Source organism: Chelonia mydas, chromosome 3 (genome assembly GCF_015237465.2).
Source record: "Chelonia mydas isolate rCheMyd1 chromosome 3, rCheMyd1.pri.v2, whole genome shotgun sequence".
Classification (NCBI taxonomy): Eukaryota; Metazoa; Chordata; order Testudines; family Cheloniidae; genus Chelonia; species Chelonia mydas.
This window is the reverse complement of record NC_057851.1, coordinates 7,951,746-7,973,017: the sequence shown is the minus strand read 5'-3', so window position 1 is coordinate 7,973,017 and position 21,272 is coordinate 7,951,746. Positions and strand designations below refer to the sequence as shown.

At 40.7% G+C, this 21,272-nt stretch overlaps 1 protein-coding gene across 2 annotated transcripts in view; it reads right to left on the bottom strand.

Annotated features, from left to right (window-relative positions):
* Nucleotides 1-21,272, bottom strand: part of MSRA (methionine sulfoxide reductase A) — a 430,620-nt gene that overhangs the window by 112,766 nt on the left and 296,582 nt on the right. For both annotated transcript variants that reach the window (XM_043542091.1, XM_037893852.2), the window contains one exon: nt 18,848-18,954. In XM_043542091.1, the coding sequence (XP_043398026.1) occupies nt 18,848-18,954 (107 nt within the window). The remainder of the gene's footprint in view (nt 1-18,847; nt 18,955-21,272) is intronic.

The window sequence follows — 21,272 nt, the reverse complement described above, 5'->3', positions numbered from 1 at the left end:
ATCAAAGGAGGACTGTCTTTACAGTAAAAATCCAGTACAGGTGTAGGTTCTGAAATGGAATGATCCTCTCCTGTTTTAAAAGTGACATGGTAATTCTAATGACAAATTGTGTTATAAATAGACTTGAATTATAATATTGTAAATCCGGCACATGTATTTTCTCTGTTTGAATGGCAGAAGCAAAAGACCATTTGCTACCAAATTTGCAGCGTAAACAACACAAAAGAAAATATGGAGTGAAGTTCAACAAAACACACAATCTGCCACTCTTCACGCTCTCCACTTGATTATTGTCCTTCAGCCACATCACACTTGAGGATAAAGCTAATGACATTGACCCTGAGGTCCTCCCACTGACACCCTAGCAGTGTACGCAGCTGGCAGTTAGAGTGACCTTCTGAACTCTACCCCTTTTGACATACTCCATTAATGTATCCTGGACTAAGAGCTGATTGAAAACAGTGGCAGTCAGGCACTACGCACATGACCCCTGACACTGCAGGCCTTTTCTTCCTCCCCACAGTCGGCAGCCAATAGGCACGCTCCCTCGGTTGGCTACCATAGTAACCAAACTGCTGCTCTGCAGCATACGGAACAGATGTCACATGAACCAAGATGAATGCGATGGAGGGAGGGGGCGGATAGGAGAGGAGGAGGGAAAAGAGGCATCACACATTCAGAATTAAATGTTCCCACCAGAGGGAGTGAGTCATTTTTAAAGTGCAAAGCTGTATTTTTTTTTAAGTTCTAAACACACACACACACGTAAAGAAGTGTGCTTTCATCTCTTTTGCACAGGTGCTTGAGTTCCACAAGCTCTCGCCACAAAATGAAAGCTATGATTTTCCTCTAAAGTCTAACTGAATGCCTGATCTATTTCAGAAACCCAAGCCAGCATTCTGCCAGCATTTCAGAAATGCCCTCTAAAGCATTTTTTCTCTCCCTTCCCTCCCCCTGCTCTCCTTCCAGGATATTACAGCAATTCAGTACTGCATTAAGTTAAACTATATTACATAGGCATTTTATGGCAAAATTGCACCCAATTTTAAGATTATCAAGAAACCATATTTCATTTTGAGAGCTATAAAGAAAATAACTGACATGGGGTTGTGTTTGGTTGTCCCCAACCTTACCATTAAAAATTAGTCTATCCTGAGGGGTAATTTTTAAATACATTCATAATGGAGCTGGATTGTTATTAATGTGAACGCTTGAATAACACAAGAATTATTCCCCCCTTGTCCTAGCCCCAGGGAGTGTGCTATAAATAATGAATCCACCATATTTAAAATATGTTCTTGACAAATATTTCCAAAGATTACCTTTCTCTGAAATTAACAAGTAAATCTATGCTCCTTATATTTGCAAAATAAGGACTGGATCCCATTGACTGCAATGAGGCTTCACATGTACTCTATCTCTGATCACTCCTAAGGGCCAATCCTGCAAAGTGCTGAGTGCCCTTGACTTCTACTGATGTCAGTGGGGCTGAGGATGCTCAGTACCTTGCAGGATTAAGCCCTTTGTGATCACGGTTAGAGCTGTTTTACAAAAGTCCTGATCCTGCATCTGAATCCACACAGGAAAGGGATTTGTCTTTGCCGATCCAACTACAGGATCTGGCCCACAGATTAAACTAGAACACTCAGATAAATGGAAAAAAACATTTGCTATCCCCTCCCTTGTTTGGAATGTGTGATGAATTCACAATTGTATAGAGCAACAGCAGCGAATTTTGCTTTATAATTATTTTTAAAAATGCTGCATATGTTCATAGTTCATATATTTTTAGATTGTAGGCTATTATACCCAAGTATGCAGCATGAAATACATTTGGTAAACCATGTTTACACACACACACACACACACACCTCTCCCCCCTCTTCCATAGCGAAAGAAGAAAAAGAATACAGGAATGGCAATTTAACTTTAATCCTTTATCTTCTTCCTCACTCACATGCAGCAATAGAATCATTTAGCTTTATTTCATGGTTAAGCAGTGCTCTAGGCCATTCAGAGAGGCTGAGAAATAAATCAACTTTAGCAAAGTAAAATGACAGAGAAAACTGGATCCTTTGCACTATGCACAGAGATGACTACTGTATTTAACTGTATTGCAGGCACATTACAAGACCACTAGAGGGCAATAAAATAAACAAGGTTTTGCCTTGGTCACCACACTAAATTCACTACTGTGGCCCACAAAAGCTTATGCTCTAATAAATTGGTTAGTCTCTAAGGTGCCACAAGTACTCCTGTTCTTTCTGCGGATACAGCCTAACATGGCTGCTCCTCTGAAACCTGTACTTCGAGTATATAAATCTATTACGGCAGTTTTTCCCTCCTTGCTATATTAAAATGCCATGTAATAATGTGGAAATCTATTTGCTATGACTGTTAATACATAAAGTAGCTATTTGTGTATTTTATATATATAATGACAAGAAGTTTGGAGGAAAAAAAATCACCCAAGATACAATTAACCAATTGAAATAATAAAGAAATTATTTCACAAAGATTAACATGAGATAACCGATGTTAACTGTGTGCATATATATTTTAGATGGGGCTAAAAGTCCCACCTACTCAAGTTGTCTGACACTTCTAATTATAAGACCCTGCATTCAGTTGCTCATAACTTTGTCAAAACTTGAACCATTTGGGTTGAAATTTTCCATGCCAAGTGCCAGCCTCAAGTTGATTTTTTTTTATTTTAGCAAAAATGATTTAGCTGTTTGTGAGAATGAGACTAAGGGAATATACATTGTTTTGTCCATGTTAAAAAGTTTTTGTACCCGTTCTTTGAAGAGCTCTAGCCCCCTCCTCCCCTGCCTTGGAGCAGGGATTTGAAATTAGGCAGGGGGGTGACTTTTGTGTCAAGGATGTGCCATTCTGCCCAAATTTGGCCAAGTTGTATGGCTTTCAAAAACTGAAGTTTGCACATGCTCAGCAGAGACTTCTTAGATTTTAGCAGCTAAACTCCTCAAGGATTCCAGCCACACTGAGCAAGCTTGAGACAAGGAACCTGGGATATGGAGAATGGGACTGGAAGCTGGCAGAGGGGGATTAGGAGTCACGGTGTGGTAGAGCTGGAACTGGCTAGACAAGGAGACTGGGAGACAGGTAGGACACTGGGACAGGAAACTTGATCTGCGACCAGGGGAGACTGTGACTGGCTGAGCAGAGAGACTGGAAGCCGAGGAGAGAAATGATGTGAGGATGGGACTGGGAGTTGTAGGTGGGGGAGACACTAAGAGAGATAGGGACCTAGGAGAGTAGACTTGGACTAAGAATCAGTGGGGGCAGTTAGGAGGAGGTGAAAGTGCAGGAGAGGGAAGGGATTTAGTTAGGTAAGTTGACTGCACTGAAGAACTCAAGGATCTGAATGTGGAGGAGTTACTTAAAGTCAAAGTTGCAGAAACTGTCTGGAGCCTGCATCCCAAGCAAGGGGAAAAAATTCATAGGGAAGGGTTGCAGACCAAACTGGACGAACAATCATCTCAAACAGGTTATTAAGAGAAAGCAGAAAGGCTATCAGGAATGGAAAAAGGAATGGATCAGCAGGAAAACCTACCTCTTGAGATCATAAAGTGTAGGGAAAGAGTGAGAACCACCGAAAGCCAACCAGAGCTGGACCTTGCAAAGGAAATTAAAATCAGTAATAAAAGGTTCTTTAGCCATGTAAGTAAAAAGAAAACAAGAAAAGAAGAGGTGGGACCTCCAAGTGTTGAGAACAGGGTGGACATTAAAGATAATCTAGGTATGACCAACGTCCAAACAAATACTTTGCCTCAGTTTTGTTACATCCTAGAACAGCAATCCCCAGAACAAAACAAAAATGAAGCAAGACATGCGGGGAGGTTGTCAATCAAAACATGTACTAATCATGAGCCAGTTAGGACAGCAATAGCCCAAACAGCAGGTATGTAGCAGCAGGCCCTGAGTAGCTGCACATACCCCATACTATGCATGTGTAACACTGACAGACCCCTGTCGTCAGCAGGCAGGATCAAATCTGGGATCTCTGGAGCCAAATGCATGACCTCTACTGCATGAGCTAAAAGCCATATGTTAGCGAAGGCTGTAAAGCAGACTCATGAATCTCTCTTCTCTCTAAGTGGTCCCAGTGCCACTAGATGGGACAGAGCACCACACACAGGAGGTGTGTGGGTTACACATGCACACACACGCTGAGTTCAGGGAGCAGGAACCACGAAACAAACAGGAAGAGGGAGCAGGAATCAGGAAGGGATATGCACACACACTAGTCATCACAATTTCCTTCTTTTCTACCCAAAAGTTCAGGAGTGCCTTGCGGGAGCAGTAGGTTATAGCTCTGATTCAGCACAGAGAGTGGATGCAAAACTTCCTCAGCTGGCCAAATGACATCGTCTTGAGCAGAAAGTTTCCTCTTTCTATCTATTCTTCTTTCAGTAGGCAGTAGATCTTGCTTGTTATCAACACATTCTCCATGTTCTAAATGCACCCTCCATGCTCTGTACCTTGCAACCCACAAGATCATGCCCCAAGTATCGAACACACTTACAGACCCTCATCTTTTGTCCAGGATAGAATGCATGGAGTCTTGCATGAATACCTTTGTTGAAACTTGCATACTTCCTAGTCACATTAGTCATGTTTAAGGATGACGAAGTGATAGGATGAACTTTTTCCAACAGCATAAACTCAATGCAATAGGGAAGGTTGTATCGCAACGTTCTTCCAGTATGCGAGGTACACACTTCTTAAAAGCCCCATGCAATTTCTTCACTATCCCATTTCCTTGTGGATGCTACACAGCAGATTTATAATGTAGTGTATCAATATTTGTCAGAAAGCCTTCAAACTCTTTGATACAGACGGTGTCCCATTATTAGAAACAAGGCTCTCTGGTAGGCCAAACCCTGCAATTAAAGTCGTTTGGCAAGAAATGAGCTCCTTTGAGGTGCCTTGTGAAATTATGAATGCAAAGGGGTACCATGAGTAATGGTCTATATCAGTCAACAGTGTGTAACCACACAGTGCAGTTGAGGGGTTTCCAAGGGACTACAGGTTTCCAAGGGGCCAGAAGAACACTAGTTCTATGCACTGTAGAGGCTGAGTATGCCTTTACATAATAGTCAATGTTTGGGTGCAGCCCTGGCCACCAAACATAACTACGCAGAAGTTCCTTCACTGTCTTAACTCCCAAATGTCCTTCATGAGCCGCATCCAAGACTGCTTGTCACACTGCTGCTGGGACTGTCACCAGGGCTCCTCTGCATACGATATGTCAGGTAGCACGTCTTCACCATGAGCGTGGAACAAATTTTGTAGAATGTAGACAGTGTTCTCTTAAGGACTGAGTCCATCCAATCTGCTTGTACTATCACCTTGCACAGTTCAGATCTTGAAGAGTGGTGTCAGCAGTTTGCCTCAAGTTAACTAGCATAACTTTCAGTAAAAAGCATATGGTGCATTCTGCCATTTCTGCATTTGAGGGTGCCAACCCAGCAGAATTTCTTGAAAGAGCATCGGCAAGCAAATTATGTCTTCCTTTGAGATGTACCAAATTAAAGTCCTTCTGTTGCAACTGAATAATCCACTGCTGTAGGTCAATAGCCTTGCAACAGAGGCCCAGAATAGGCAAACGATCAGTTTCTAAGGTAAAAATGTCCTCCCACTAAGTATACTTTGAAGTATACAATATCAAAATCCATCACCAATGACTAGCTCAGTCCAGGAATATTTTGCTTCCATTGGGGTAAGAGTATAGTACACACATATAACCGGCCATCCCTCCTGGAGCGGAACTTCTTCCTGACCCTCTTTGCATACATCAGTGTGAATCACTACAGGCATGCTTGGATCAAAATAAACACGGGATTGGATCTGTCAGAGAGCTTGACACAGGGTTTCAACAGTCTGTTTTCTTTCTTTATTCCAAACCAACTGTCCCTGGCCCTGGGTTAAACCCCACAGAAGCTTGGCAAAGGTACTAAAATGGGGCAGCGCATGGTCACTTGTATATTGAGCTGGGCCAGTGACTGAATGTAAACTGCTATGATCAGTGGGTAATAATAGCAAAGCATAAGCCTGTATCAGTTCACGTGTCAGTTTCACACCATCAGCTGACGGACAATGCCCTAGAAACTCTATAGCATCTTTTGCAAAACTGCACTTGGCCACATTCAACTTTATGCCATTCAACTTTATGTTGGAGCAGGGTTAGCACCTGGTCTAGAATAGTATTATTTTCAGGAAGGGTCTTCGCAAAGATGAGAATATCATCCAAATAGCAATATGCACCCTGGATATTATCAAGGAGCTGAAAGGCCACTCTCTGAATTACTTCAGGGGCAAAGACTAAAGCAAAAGGGAGCTATTGATAGTGGATACCTCCCCAATGGCATGCTGAAAGTCAATAACAGCTGCAAACTGTCAGCAACAGATATTTGCCAGTAACTGGATTGGTGATCCAACACAGAGAATATCCAGGATCCACATACCCGGCATGTTACCTCATTGAAGACTGGCAATTGAAACTGCTTGTCTTTCACATGTTTATTGAGTGGCCTAAAATCTGCACACAGTCCGAATGTCACCAACTTCAATCCGCAGGCCCTTCTACCTTCTGAACAATAACATTATCTCTCAGGCACTGCAGTTCTCCTCAAGATCTTGTCCATAATTGCAGAAGGGGTATGATCTATGGGCGGTGCAAAAGGCTTGACGTTCAAATCCAATCACAGAGTGTATGCATATCCCATGGACAGAACACCATCACCATTAAATCAATCATGCTGTCTCTGAATGATACATTGGGTATCCCCTTCTATTCTAGGCAACATAACCGCACCAGAGGTATCCTGCATGAGTTCATGCATAATACCACGCTGTAAGCACAGATCATAGGATAATAATGGAACAACATTTGCAGCAGTGTCTTTAACAATGTAGAACTTTCTAGTCAAGGCTATGCCTTTGTAGAGCACAGAGCATACAATTTCACTCACACTCTGCAAAGCACACAAATTCCAAGCCTTTAAAACAACTGTAGTCAGACAAATGTCCAGACTGTGAACTTAACCAGAGGGGAGAACGTTGACTTCAGCACCAGTATCCACCGTGCACTTCAGCCGTGTACCATTAGCAAATATGGCAGGCGACCAGCTTGTCTTAACAGAGAAATCTTCTGTGAGCTTAAACACAAAAAGGAAGCTTATAAGAAGTGGAAACTTGGACAGAGGACTAGGGAGAAGTATAAAAATATTACTCAAGCATGCAGGGGTGTAATCAGGAAGATCAAGCACAATTGGAGTTGCAACTAGCAAAGGATGTGAAGGGTAACAAGAAGGGTTTCTACAGGTATGTTAGCAACAAGAAGATGATCAGGGAAAGTGTGGGACCCTTACTGAATGGGGGAGGCAATCTAGAGACAGATGATATGGAAAAAGCTGAAGTATTCAATGCTTTTTTTGCCTTGGTCTTCACAGACAAGGTCAGCTCCCAGACTGCAGCACTGGGCAGCAAGTATGGAGAGGAGGTGAGAAGCCCTCAGTGGTGAAAGAACAGGTTAAGGACTATTTAGAAAAGCTGGACATACACAAGTCCCTGGGGCCGGATCTAATGCATCCGAGGGTGCTGAGGGTGTTGGCTGATGTGATTGCAGAGCCATTGGCCATTATCTTTGAAAACTCGGGAGGACTGGGGGAGGTCCCGGACGATTGGAAAAAGGCAAATATAGTGCCCATCTTTAAAAAAGGGAAGGAGGAGAATCCAGGGAACTATAGACTGGTCATGCTCACCTCAGTCCCTGGAAAAATCATGGAGCAGGTCCTCAAGGAAACCATTTTGAAGCACTTGGAGGAGAGGAAGGTGATCAGGAACAACAGCATGGACTCACCAATGGCAAGTCATGCCTGACCAATCTGATTGCCACAGAGCCAGATAACTGGCTCTGTGGATATGGGAAAAGCGGTGGATGTGATATATCTTGATTTTAGCAAAGCTTTTGATATGGTCTCCCACAGTATCCTTGCCAGCAAGTTAAAAAAGTATGGATTGGATGAATGGACTATAAGGTGGATAGAAAGCTGGCTAGATCATCGGGCTCAACAGGTAGTGATCAAAGGCTTGAGGTCTAGCTGGCAGCCGATATCAAGTGGAGTGCCCCAAGGGTCTGTCCTTTGAAAAGGCAAACAAGTTCTCCTGCTTTTTCAGCTCTCAATTAGGTTCTTTACTTAAATAAACTAGTCATTGAACTGAACTAGTTGAACAAACTGAAATGAAAAAAATATTCTCTCTGCACCTGCAGAAAAAGCCACCGCTACCAAAGCTGGCTTAGCATTTTAGCAAACTGGCTCCAGGTGCTTAGTCTGTGACTTCCAACAGTTCAGTGGTTTGACTTGCTTTAAAACTTGGCAGCAAATATGCACGGCTTAATATTATTTTCATTATTAAATTTCAATGACTCTAGAAGGTTATAGCAAGTGTAGGCCTTAACATAGCTTGTCAATTTCAAACTTAACTTTAAATAGGTTTATTTTTAAAAATATTTATTTTAAAAAATAAACCTCTATTTAATTTAAATATTTAAAAAATCAGATTTTTTTAAAAAGTATCAATTTACTTTCTCTGGAGGTTGGAACCATTAGAGCAAAGAGAAAGTCTTGGGGGAAAATGGGACAGAAAGCAGGAGAACAAAATTAGAGGGAGATACAAAGACAGAGAAGAATTGATTTTGCTACATCCTCACAATAGAAAGCTGTAATTTACGATGAGTCCTGATTCCTGCCCAATCGCATTGTTACGTATGACTTCAGGTACCAGTAAACTATTGGCTGGTACGTCACTATTCAGCTTGGAGCCCAGAAACATACAACATAATTACTAGCTACAGTTCTAGAGCACCAGAGACTCCAGGCAGTAGGAGCTATTGCAGACAGCAGCCAAAGCCAGGACTTTCGGGCATTTACAGATCTTTCTACATTTTGATTGGACTTTTTCTGCCCTGTGCTGATTGGCTGTTTGTGTCAACCCTCTCTCTCCTCCTCCTTCACAATCCCTTTACCCCAGTTTCTCTCCACATCTGCACCTCTTACCCTTTTCGCCCCAGCCTGTCCCCCCTCTCCCTGTCCTTTCCATTTAGCTTAACCCCTCCCCCACAAAGATCATGGTCCCATTGTTCATTCTGCTGGTGTGTTATACCCGTTCCCCACTCCATGTCTGCCTTGTCTACTTAGAACGTAAGCTCCTTAGGGCAGGGAGTGTCTCCTACTCCAGTGGTCCTCAACCTTCCCAGACTACTCTACCCCTTTCAGGAGTCTGATTTGTCTTGGTACTCCAAGTTTCAATTCACTTAAAAACTACTGGCTTACAAAATCAGACATAAAAATACAAAAAAGTGTCACAGCACACTATGACTGAAAAATTCCTGACTTTCTCATTTTTACCATATCATTATAAAATAAAATCGATTGGAATATAAATATTGTACTTATGTTTCAATGTATGGTATATAGAGCAGTATAAACAAGTCATTGTATGAAATTTTAGTTTGTACTGCCTTCGCTAGTGCTTTTAATAAAGCCTAAAAACTAGGCAAATATCTAGATGAGCTGATGTACCCCCTGGAAGACCTCTGCATACCCCCAGAGGTACATATACCCCTGGTTGAGAACCACTGTCCTACTCTATGTTTGTACCATGCTTTGCACTCATTCTTGGTTGATCCTTAGGCACTACCGTACTAAACATGATTAATAAACAATACTCATGAAGTGGATGTGGACACTGCATCCCAGCCTAACTCTGAGACTCAGACACAAATGAACCTTGCTGGTTTGAAATTCGTGCTCTCTTTGGTGCTGGTTTTATACATTTTTTACTCCATCAGTGAAAAACAGGCAGCTGTCAAACTTCACATTGCTCTTCTGGGTACTCTTTTTTTCCCTTCCTCTTTCTCCTTTTTTGGTTTATATTTTTTAAATAACGATTTCCCCACATATTACACTGTATATTAAAGACTGCACATACCAGAATGATCCCATGGACGTAAAAGAGAAAACTCCTACGGTGATCTACACTATCACACAAACCATGACCAGTACTGAGGTAGATGGACAAATGTTAGAGCAAAGATTGGAGATTTTGACTATGGGCCTGATCCTGCAAAGTGCTGAGCACATTTAAGAGTTGGCAATGCTGACCACCTCCCAGAAAGCATTTACCATCTACCAGGATCAAACCATATGGGTCCAACTCTGAATTTCCTGTGTGCCCGAAACTCCCACTGAACTCACTAGAAGTTTTGGGCATGCAACAAATACAGAACCAGATGTTTTGGTTTTATATTTTAAGGCTGGGTAAATAATGGAACAAATTCCGTGGGCAGTTGCTTGATTTTTTTGTGCACGGTTTGTGCCCCATTTTTGTCACAAACACAAAAACTGAGGTTTGGACAATAAACACCTGTTTGAATAACAATGTAGCATTAGGAATAAGCAAACTGGTTTGGATCGAGTAAGAGTTGTTCTGAATAGAGTGACCAGATGTCCCGATTTTATAGGGACAGTCCTGATTTTGGGGTCTTTTTCTTATATAGGCTCCTATTACCCCCCATCCCCATCCCGATTTTTCACACTTGCTGTCTGGTCACCCTAGTTCTGCAGTTTCACCATCAAGCACATTCACATATGTTTAAACAATCGAAAAAAACCAAAACTTCGGTTTCATTTTTTAGCATCGCTGCATTTGAGGCTTCTCCCAGGCCAAAAAAGCTTTAAAAAAAAAAAAAAAAGAGTAGAAATGGCAGGAGGTCCACCAGAAAATGCCTCTTGGGAAGAATTCTTCCACATGTCCTCATCTCACCCCTAACAATGCAGGCTATGATTTAAAAGCCACTGTACTTATACAATAACAAAATTTAACTTTTTTAAATGGCAAAAGAAGGCAGCTAAATCCTCAGATCCTGTCTTACTTTTTACTTTACTCAAGTAATGGGAGTTTGCTTGAATCAGGTTTTGGGTAAGGAGTCAAGGTTTTGAAGATTTAACCCAAATTGAATGAAATAAAAGCGAGTTATAAGATCCTAAGTTGTTGTAACCCTTACCTTTCTTTATCTCAGACTCCTCTCTTTTCTCTCATCACCACTTGTTATATAATCCTGAACTTAAACAAAGCTCACTGGGAGTAGGAACTGTGTCTATCTGTAAAGCACCATGCTAACTTATGGCACTCTGTAAACAATCATGAATTAAATTATTGCATTTATGTTCATGGCATTTAATATGCTTATGAAAATTGTAAACTCTGATATAACAAATGTATAACCAAGGGAAGGAAATCTAAAATAATCAACTAGAAGCGAATCAGGATGGTCCACATGACTGGCCTAGCACTACAGAACACATGGTTTGACAGATTACATATGAGGGGCATCTAGCTTCTGTCGATGTTAATGCATGTCTTAACGCTCATAATTTCACTGCCTGGGTCAATCATGGACTTTAACTTGAAGACTAACTTAATAATCATCTGCCTAAAATGTATAAAAGCATGACGTTTGTATAATGGAGTTGGAATCTTTTCGTAAGTTGAAATGTGTAAAGAGCAAGGGAGGAATAAAGTTCCATCAGAAACACATATTCTTAAGGTAAGTTTATTTGATATTTACATTCATTTATACAAAGTCTAGTTTCTAAAAATGGTTTAATGCTCTGTTCAAGTGTTAGCTTGATGCAGTGGCTGGGGACATGTTCACAATGCAATAAAATTAAAAGGCATCTTTGCCAACCTCAGTGACCTTCAACCTAAGCGGATGATTGCAAAAAGAGAAGGTACGGTTTAATATTCTTCATAATCACTAGTCCAAATGCATAACAATAATGGGATATAAAAGTGACTGAATACTCACAAAGGGCTAAGTAAAGGGCCTGGCCCTTAGGTAGATGCACAGTGTGTGTACCGGGGGAAGGGCCAAACAGCAATCTCCCTATGTGCAGCCTGCCTGAGAGCAAGGGACCTTTGCAGTCTGCAGTCAGTGGAACAGAATCCGTATGCAATGCATGCTGCACTCAATCCAGGGATGTAGCAACTCTACCTGTGTTCCAGTGAGCTCTGAGAAGCATTTTGATGCCTTCCAATGCTCTTCCTGGGATGGTACACCTCCATATTGTCCTCAGTGCCTTTAAGGTACAACTGACCCTACTGTTTAAGCCTGGTTTCAGAGTAAAATCAACTTTATAGTAATAAAAAAAGTTTTTTCCCCACATGTGAGATCCTACAGTGTAGTTATGTAGGGAAGCTTATTAAGAAGTGTAAATCAGATGGATGATGACTGTAATGCATTTTGTGAGCAATGAAGATACATGTGATATCCTTAATGAAGCTCACATAGCTGCTGGTCATGTCATGACGAAATGCCAAAATAATTGGTGAAAAAAAATATACATCTCACAAGGAAGTCTGGAAGTTGTCAAATTCTTGTGGATAGAATTTCAGCATAAATGAAACCAACAAAGCACATGTGTGGTCTTATTCAGCCAGGATTAGTCATCTCACCGATATGTTTATCTTACTGCTATGAAGTCAATTCCAGGAGACTTGTACAAATGCATCATGATATGCCAGGTTCATCCAATTAAAGGTTTAATCCTGCTACCACAGTCATGTAGAAGTGCAACTAGGAGTGCTATACCAGTTGCTAGTTATCTTTTTACTGGAAGGTGACCATATATTCTGGAAGTGACAATGAAGCCAAGTTTTCTGCTGGTCAGGGTAATATGAGAAGAATTAAGGATTGTTCATTGTAAGCCTTGTCATCCACAGACTCAAATATCTGTGGAATGCACAAACATAGCTATAAAGGGGATATTTATATCATAGATAAATGGCAAAATAAAATAAAAAAGAAGCATCTGGGGGATCAAGTTCACTCATTTTCACAAAACTATTTTCGAACGTCGAGTAACCACCGCTGTTCACTTCAGTATTGATGCAAAGATGGGACAAATATTTTCATCTCTGATACTTGAAGAGGAGTTATCAGATGCTTATGCAACTACTGAAATTCAGACGCCTTATTAAAAACAATCTTCTACATCCTAAGAAACCTGTAAACAGCCACCTTCTGCCAAGACCAATGTGAACAACCTTCTCCCAGTCACAATACATGATTTGAATCTTTAGAAGACTGTCTGTGTGAAATGATACTCATCAATAATCTCCCTCTAGCTGTCAATGATTTATCACATATAACTGCTCTGAGTAGAAGAAGTGTAAAACCAACTGGTGTAAATTCTTCCAAAAGAAGCAGGAAGACAACCAATGTCACTCAAGCTTCAGTTGCTCCAATAGACAGGTAGTGATACCAAACAACAGGGCATCTGCTCTAACTGGTTGATGGATGCCCTCCTATGCTGAATATGACAGTATATAAGAAAACATAAAATTCATCCCTGGTGTAATTCTATTAGCTCTTATGGAATTACACCAAGGATGAATTTGGTCCAGTATATTCTTTTTGCTGTTTAACTCAATGAGAAATTTTAGACATTTCATTAAATGCTTGGTCTTCAGCTCTAGTCATCTGTCAAAATACTCAAAAACATTAGGCATATGATGAAATGCCAAGTGAAGTGATAATTTGACCAATGAAAGTTTCAATCATTTACGTGAATGGCTGATTTGAGAATACCTTAAAATCAAATTTCACCCTAGTCTTCTTTCTTTCATGGAATCCTAGCTATTATAATGGGGTGGGGGGTGGCAACACTTACAATGTCATTTAGTCCATCCTCCAGCTAGGGTAGGATGTTTTTCTTCAGTATATCTTTTCTAATGCTTTGCATGTCTACTGTAGTTTTAAGCCTCTCCAGCGATGAAGTTTCAACCACTTTCCTCCAGAGACTGATCTATACACTAATAGCTCTGGCCATTAGGAAGGTTTTCCCTGATATTCATTCTAAATGTTCATTTGTTTAATTTAATTCCATTACTCCTGGTTATACCGTTGTTTGGTTTTATCTTCTCAGATCAACTTATTGGCTAACTTAGACTTCAGAGGGGCGCCGTGCCAGCCTCGCATTCCACTCATGCAGAGCAGTTTGCAGGATCAGGGGGAATGAAGATTTATTATTGCTGTTGCAGTTCAACCTGTTTGTTAGGAAACACCAAGACTGCTTCTGTGCTTCATCTAGAATTTCTTGTCTCATTGATAAAAACAACTTATTACTACTCTATGTGGCTTGGCTGAGGGCTGGATATTTTTTAAAAAATCCTCAGAATTCTAAGGTTTTTATTCTTTTTATCTGAGAGCCTTCAGTTGTCTCTCCTGATTGCTAATGCTGGGGGAAAAGTTACAGTAACTGTCTCTCCAAGACTTCTGCCACCCACCCAATAATGCAGCAGCATACGACTGCATTTCTCTATATGGAGCCTCTGAATGTCCGAAGCTAGCAAATCAACTTAAAAAGTCTTCATACATAGAACAGGGGTCAGGAGCTTATTTTCCTCCCACAATGGCGAACATCTGTATGTCAAAGACACAGATTTGAGACTCCGAAGTTTACAACTTAGCCTTAATTATTAGAGACGGCTCAGACATTTTTATGCATTTAGAATCCCGACTACAGTCAACATATTCAGGAGGCGCCCTTAAACTGCTTTGCATCTGGAGTTTGTCCTGTAAGAAATTAGCTTTTATTGCAAAGAATATATTTTGTGCCATATGCCTGCACACTGGCTCCACTATCAATCTTTGCCCTGTAAAGAAGTCACTGAAACCTACATCAGTTTAGGAAGCATATTACATACATAAAGTAACCCCAGCATGTCTTCCACTGTTCTTTTGCAATTAACTTCAGTGGATTCCTGGAAGCCTGCAAACCTGGTGCGTGCAGCTTGATTGAACCTAGTAAGATTGCAATTTTGAGGAAAAAAATCTCTCTCTCCCCACCCTAATTCTGCATCTGGATTATTGCTTACATAATTCATTTGACAAGCAGATCCAAACTCGCAACTGTCTTGAAAATTAAATAACCTTAGGTTCAATTGTATTAAAAAAAAAACCAAACACCTCAGCTTCAGACAAAATGGATTGAAGAGCTAACTCACAGCACATTCATCAAGCTCTGGCCCCCATTTTCTGTTTCTATAATTACACTTACACCTTTGTTACAATTCACTAACAGTGGAACTGTATTATAATACATATTACCACTCACTGACTACCACTGTATGCACTCAATTTCAAAAACAGTCAAAGATGCTTGGCCCCAGTACATATTAATTCCTGGTTGCTGTATTGCCATTTCTCAGCTGTTAAACAGCTGCATGAATCAGCAACAAATGTCACAGCTTAAAATAGATGTGTATATGAGGGACGCTCAGGTTCAACGCACAACCTCATTCTTGCCCCCTGGACTAGTCAAATGTAGACATGTTGCATACTTAGCATGCTCAAGTTCTGGGAGGAGATCTTCATACCAGTGGACACTGTTGAGCAGACTATTAAACAGAGACTTTGAAGGGCACAGAAGAGCACACTTCTGCAGCTACTGTGTCTTCTGTGCCTTGGAAGGATAATGATTCTGTGCCACCTTATAGGAAGTGTGTGCAATTTGAAATGTTGGGTTCTTCGAGACTCGGACAGGGATGCAGAAGGCCTACAGGAAAAATATAGTCTTCTCCCACTTTAAAGCCGGTGTTTTTCAGCATTAAGATAGCAAAATGATGCATAACTTTACTGTTTCACAGGGATAAGAATTGTCATTCACAGCTGTAGCAGTCCCTCTTGAACAGGAGCCTGTCTCTAATGCCTCCACCAGCTGCTTTAGAGAAGTGTAAGAAACCTCATAGTGAGTTGTTGTGGGACATCCCGTACTTAAAGGCAGTTTCTTCCTAACTCCCATGAGTTACTGGTTGCCTTACGTCCTAAAGCAGGAGGATTTCTATGCCCAATAAAACCAAAAAAATTTCCTTCAGTGTAACGACATATACAAGATAACATAACGTATACTTGATCCTACATCAGCACAGGCGGCTGGACTAGATAACGCTCAAGGTCCCATCCAGCCCTACATTTCTACAATTCTGTGGCTCCCTGAAACAATCCACTGTTAATTCTTTTCAAGGTCTCAGCTGGAAAAAAAAAAAAAGACAAAAAAAAGGACAGCTAACTGGCCTGAGAACATGTTCCATTATGCAGGGAGATAACAAACAAGACAACTTGGCTTTAATTTAATTACAGTGCCAGCAAATCATGGGTACCACTCACACATATATTGTTGGTACTATACGTTTAGCGTAGTGCAGGATGTGGGGTGCGTCAATGCAGACCTTGGAAAACCAAGCAGTATGCTACACGTAAATGCCCTTTATCTGACTTGATAACGTTTATGGAGATGCATCTGACATAGGCAAAAGTGGCTCAAGCATTGTTGCGCATCTATTGTTCGTAGAACATGAATGTATAAGGAAGTTTACTGTATATATTTACCTTAAAAATAATGCAATGCAAATCACAGGGAAAAAAGGTTGCTACAAAATATCGGAATGGGTCACGGCTCTCTGAATGACAAGAGATTTACCATAACTACAGTGCGACTGTAGGTGATGTGGCAGGCACTCTGATAACTGCAGTACATGTTTGTTGAGTAGCAGAGTAATTGACTGAATAGTCCCCTTTTTTTAAGTCACCTTCCCAGTTCAGAAACAAACTATGAAGGATATCAGTTACATATCTGTGCCTACTTATATTAATACCCTAATTAGACCGATTTTTATAAACTGTGCCATTAGGAAATTCTACTATAGAGATGTCAGTTCACATAGCATTATGTTATATTGTTTTGTATTGGGATTTTGGTTTCAGATTAGTATCCGTTTGGTGAGACTCACAGCTTTGGGAGAGCAAACAGAAAGTTGTAAGACTCATATTGTGATATGGCTCCACTGCTGTGAGCAGAAGAGAAAAGAAAGCAAGTTAGAAAAGGCCTGGGTCCAAAGTAACAATAAGTAGCATGAAGTTCTGTAAGGTATAGATGAAAAATGAAACTTCAGCAGCCACTTTGTCCACAGAGAGAGAACCTCAAGCGGCTTCAGAGCTATACTTACGTGGGTGCCACTATACAGAAATATAGAAGCAATTGTACACAATTTGCATGCACAGTTACTAAGGTGCTAGCAGCCATTTGGAAATTGGTTATTTGCATGTTCAAAGCAGTGATTTTCATATCAGACCATGGCAATTGCATATGCAAAGTAGTCAATTGTATGCATAATTTTGGGCACAAAATTAGTGTATGCAGAGTTATAAAAATCAGACCCACTACATATAGCTCAATAGCTACAGCCTCCCATTCAGAATAGCATATACTTCTGATTTGTCTTTTATTCCTTAATACTTCAGCTCCCTACTGTATTTATATTAAATATTCTTGAAGGACTTCTGTCTTTCTATTTTATCTACCAGCACCTCTAAAGCACCTATCACCATAATACCTAAGTACTAGTTCTCCAACATTCTTGTTCTTTAACATAATCATCCTCTAGTGAGTGCCCTGTGTAAGTGACATGATCTTTCTTCCTGGAGGGGAAATGCGAAAGGTGCCATTCTCTTAGCACCACTTGCTAGCTAATCTGCAATTGCATTATGTCATAACTGCTTAATAGCAGATTACTCCATAATTGCCCATTACAGGAATTTAGACACCCTCCTCTGCAGCCTCTGGTTCTGGTCACTATCAAACACCAGATATTGTACTGGCTAGACCTCTAGGCTGATCTGGTAGCAATTCCTGTGTTCCTACATCACAAGAAGCTGTATGCTCTAGACAGAGATGTTGAGTGATGTTCTAAATGCTGTCACAGAGGAGAAATACTGTATGGAGGAAAACTGGAGAGAGAGAAACCTAAAACATTAATATCATTCTACAGTGATATCTTGTACCATTAATTGCAACACTTGGATTGTGAACTTAGCTTTCATAGTAGGACACCATTTAGGTCAACTGTTCAAAAGGACACATACACAGTCAACATTTTTCCCAAAAAAAAAAAAAATCTGGATCTTGAAAGAAAAAGATTGTCAGACCCTTCGTAGCTTTTTCTAAGATATAATAATTCTGCTGCCTTTTGTCGATCTGAGTCCTATAGGATCTCTTACGATAGGCAAAGCCAGAACCCAAATGTCATTAATTCATATGGGAACGTTCACTGGAGCTGCTGAAGTTGAAAGAGTCTATAGTTTTCTCTTTCTCTCTACCTCTCACATTAAACAAATCGTGTGTTGTCTAATGTCAACACAGAGGGTCTCCCTAAGTCGTACGATAGACTGTAAGTCTCCCTCAAGTCATACCTGGTCTAAGCAGGTATGGAATAGACTGCTGAGTACACTACAGATACATTTTAAAGATTGAAAAACACACAATTAGAGATGACCCTGAGAGGCAGAGTTCTAATCTGGATCCAAACTAACCCAAATTCCATGAGTGCTTGGATTTGAGGTTTGCTTTGAACCATTATAGGAGTAGGGGCCAACTGCAAAGTTGAGATTTGGACAGCCCTATGGTCCCTGGGTTTTGTTTTGGCACATCCACATAGTCTGTATTTTAAGACTAAAACACTGATATTTTCTACCAGAACAAGTAGCTAAACAATTCAGCACAAAGCCACCAAGATGATTCACAAAAACTTTTATAACAATTCAAACTTAAACCTTAAAATCAACACAACATCCAGTGAATAGTGAAAGGAACAATACGCAGCAAACACACAGAACATGAGCTCACCTTCTGTGCTCATTCCCAATTTCCCTTCACCTTTGACCATGCAGAGGCTAATTCCACACCCTATTCAATATTACCTTTTGATAATCCTCTTTAGATCTCAGAGCAGCTTCCATCTGTTCCTGAGAGAACGTGTAGATGGCCGAGCGATACTGTGTGCCAAAGTCATTACCTTGCCGCATTCCTGGGGAGAGAGGAAGCACACTGAGCCATTAGGATCATGCTTCTTATCTAATAGGATTGCAGTGTAAAGATTCATTAGACCTAATTTTAACAGATTCCATGCATCTGGACTAGCTGATTCTCTATTTCTCCACAGTCTTTTGTGAGCCTATACAATTGGTATTTTTAGCAAGTCCATTCCTTTCTTGCTTAAATAGACATGAAGTGATTCTATTTTGATATCTCCATTTAAATGGGATGTACATTAAATATAAGCATATTATGTTTTGGTAAATCACATAAGCAGTCAAATACAGATGTAAAGCCTTAAAAACATCACTGAGCTAGGGACATGTTATGTGCTTAGTTCATTTTACTGCAATCAAGATACTCCTAAAATACTTATTTTGCATCACGCAAACAACTCAAAGCTTTTTTGTTTTGACAAGTGCTCAAAAATTTCCCTCAAATGAAGGATTAAATTTTGCTGAGGAAAAAGTTTGCAATGCACTGGAAGAGGCTGGCAACCCCACCCTGTAACTGGGTGATGATCCTGGTTTAAAAAATGTTGATCATCTTGTAAAAAAACATTCAGTGTATTTTGCTGAGTCATAGCTACAGCCCGCTCATTGCCTCACCCGGAAGTAAGGGAGATGGGAATGACCCTTGAGAGAGGAAGAATCTAGGATGTGGGCTGAGCAAACCCTTGAGGTGGAATCCTGTAGGGAGCGAAGCCTGGCGAGAAGGCTTGGCTGGATTTTGTGCTGTTTCATATTGAATTCCTTTTGGGAATAAAACCAAGCACTCAGCATCTTATCACTCAAATCGCCATTAATTGGGACCTGACTGAAAGACAGGCAGTTGGAAGAGGGTGTCAATTAACTGAGTAGAGATACATCTGAGGGGCTAATTGGGTGGAAGTAACCTCCCCCCCCCACCCCCCCAGCAGCTGCGACTATATAAACAGACAAGAAGGAAGTGCTTGGAAGGAGAGTAGGAAGCCTGAAGGGAGAAAGGAGTAGCAAGCCTGGCAACTGTACCCTTCTCCCAGTGCAAGTGGGGGAAGCTGGCTCCTATTGTAAATAGGATGTAAATAATGCTCTAGGCTGTGGCCTGCTGAAGGGATATAACAAAGCACAGTGGTATTTCATGAGACCTGGAGTTGTGGTGGTTAGTTACTGATGCTGGAAAGGCCTAGTATTTAAGATTTTGTATTAGAGCAAGTAGGGAAAGTCACAAACACCAAGGTATTCAAGAGGTCTCCACAGTAACAGTACCTTTGCAACGTACATGCATTAATTTGACAAAGAATATCGGCAAAGTAAAGGACACTTAATGCTAATATAAGACCAAATCCCAGTGGTAGATAGTCAATAGCTTCAAGGATTTGGCCTTCAGAGGCTCAATCCTGTAAATGTGTACATACACGAACAATTTTATTCAGTGGAATAGTCCCTTTACTCTTTCACACAAGTAGCCCATTCCATGGGGCTAGTTGTGTGAGTAGAGTGACTCATATACATGTTTGCAGGATCAAGGCTAGCTTCTGTCTCCTAAATTTAAAAATAATGGGCTGAATCCTAATATCCTTTCATAGAATCATAGGACTGGAAGGGACCTCGAGAGGTCTTCTAGTCCAGTCTCCTGCACTCAAGGCCGGACTACGTATTATCTTCTAGACCATCCCTGGCAGGTGTTTGTCTAACCTGCTCTTAAAAATCTCCAATGACAGAGATTCCACAACCTCCCTAGGCAAGTTATTCCAGTGCTTAATCACCTTGACAGGAAGTTTTTCCTAATGTCCAACCTAAACACCCTTGCTGCAATTTAAGCCCACTGCTTCTTGTCCTGTCCTCAGAGGTTAAAGAGAACAATTTTTCTTTCTCCTCCTTGTAACAACCATTTATGTACTTGAAAACTGTTATCATGTTCCACCATCAGTCTTCTCTTTGCCAGACTAAACAAACCCAATCTTCCCTCATAGATCATGTTTCCTAGACCTTTAATAATTTTTTTCGCCCTTATCTGAACTGTCTCCAATTTGTCCACATCTTTCCTGAAATGTGGCACCCAGAATTCTAGTTGAGACCTAAACAACACAGAGCAGAGCGGAAGAATTACTTTTATTGTCTTGCTTACAACACTCCTGCTAATACATCTCAGATTGATGTTTGGTTTTTTGCAATGGTATTACACTGTTGACTCATAGTTAGTCACTTATCACCTCCAGATCCCTCCAGTCATAGTTAGTCACTGTCACCTCCAGTCACTATCACTAGTTACACTATCACCTCCAGATCCCTTTCTACAGTACTCCTTCCTTAGCAGTCCTTTCCCACT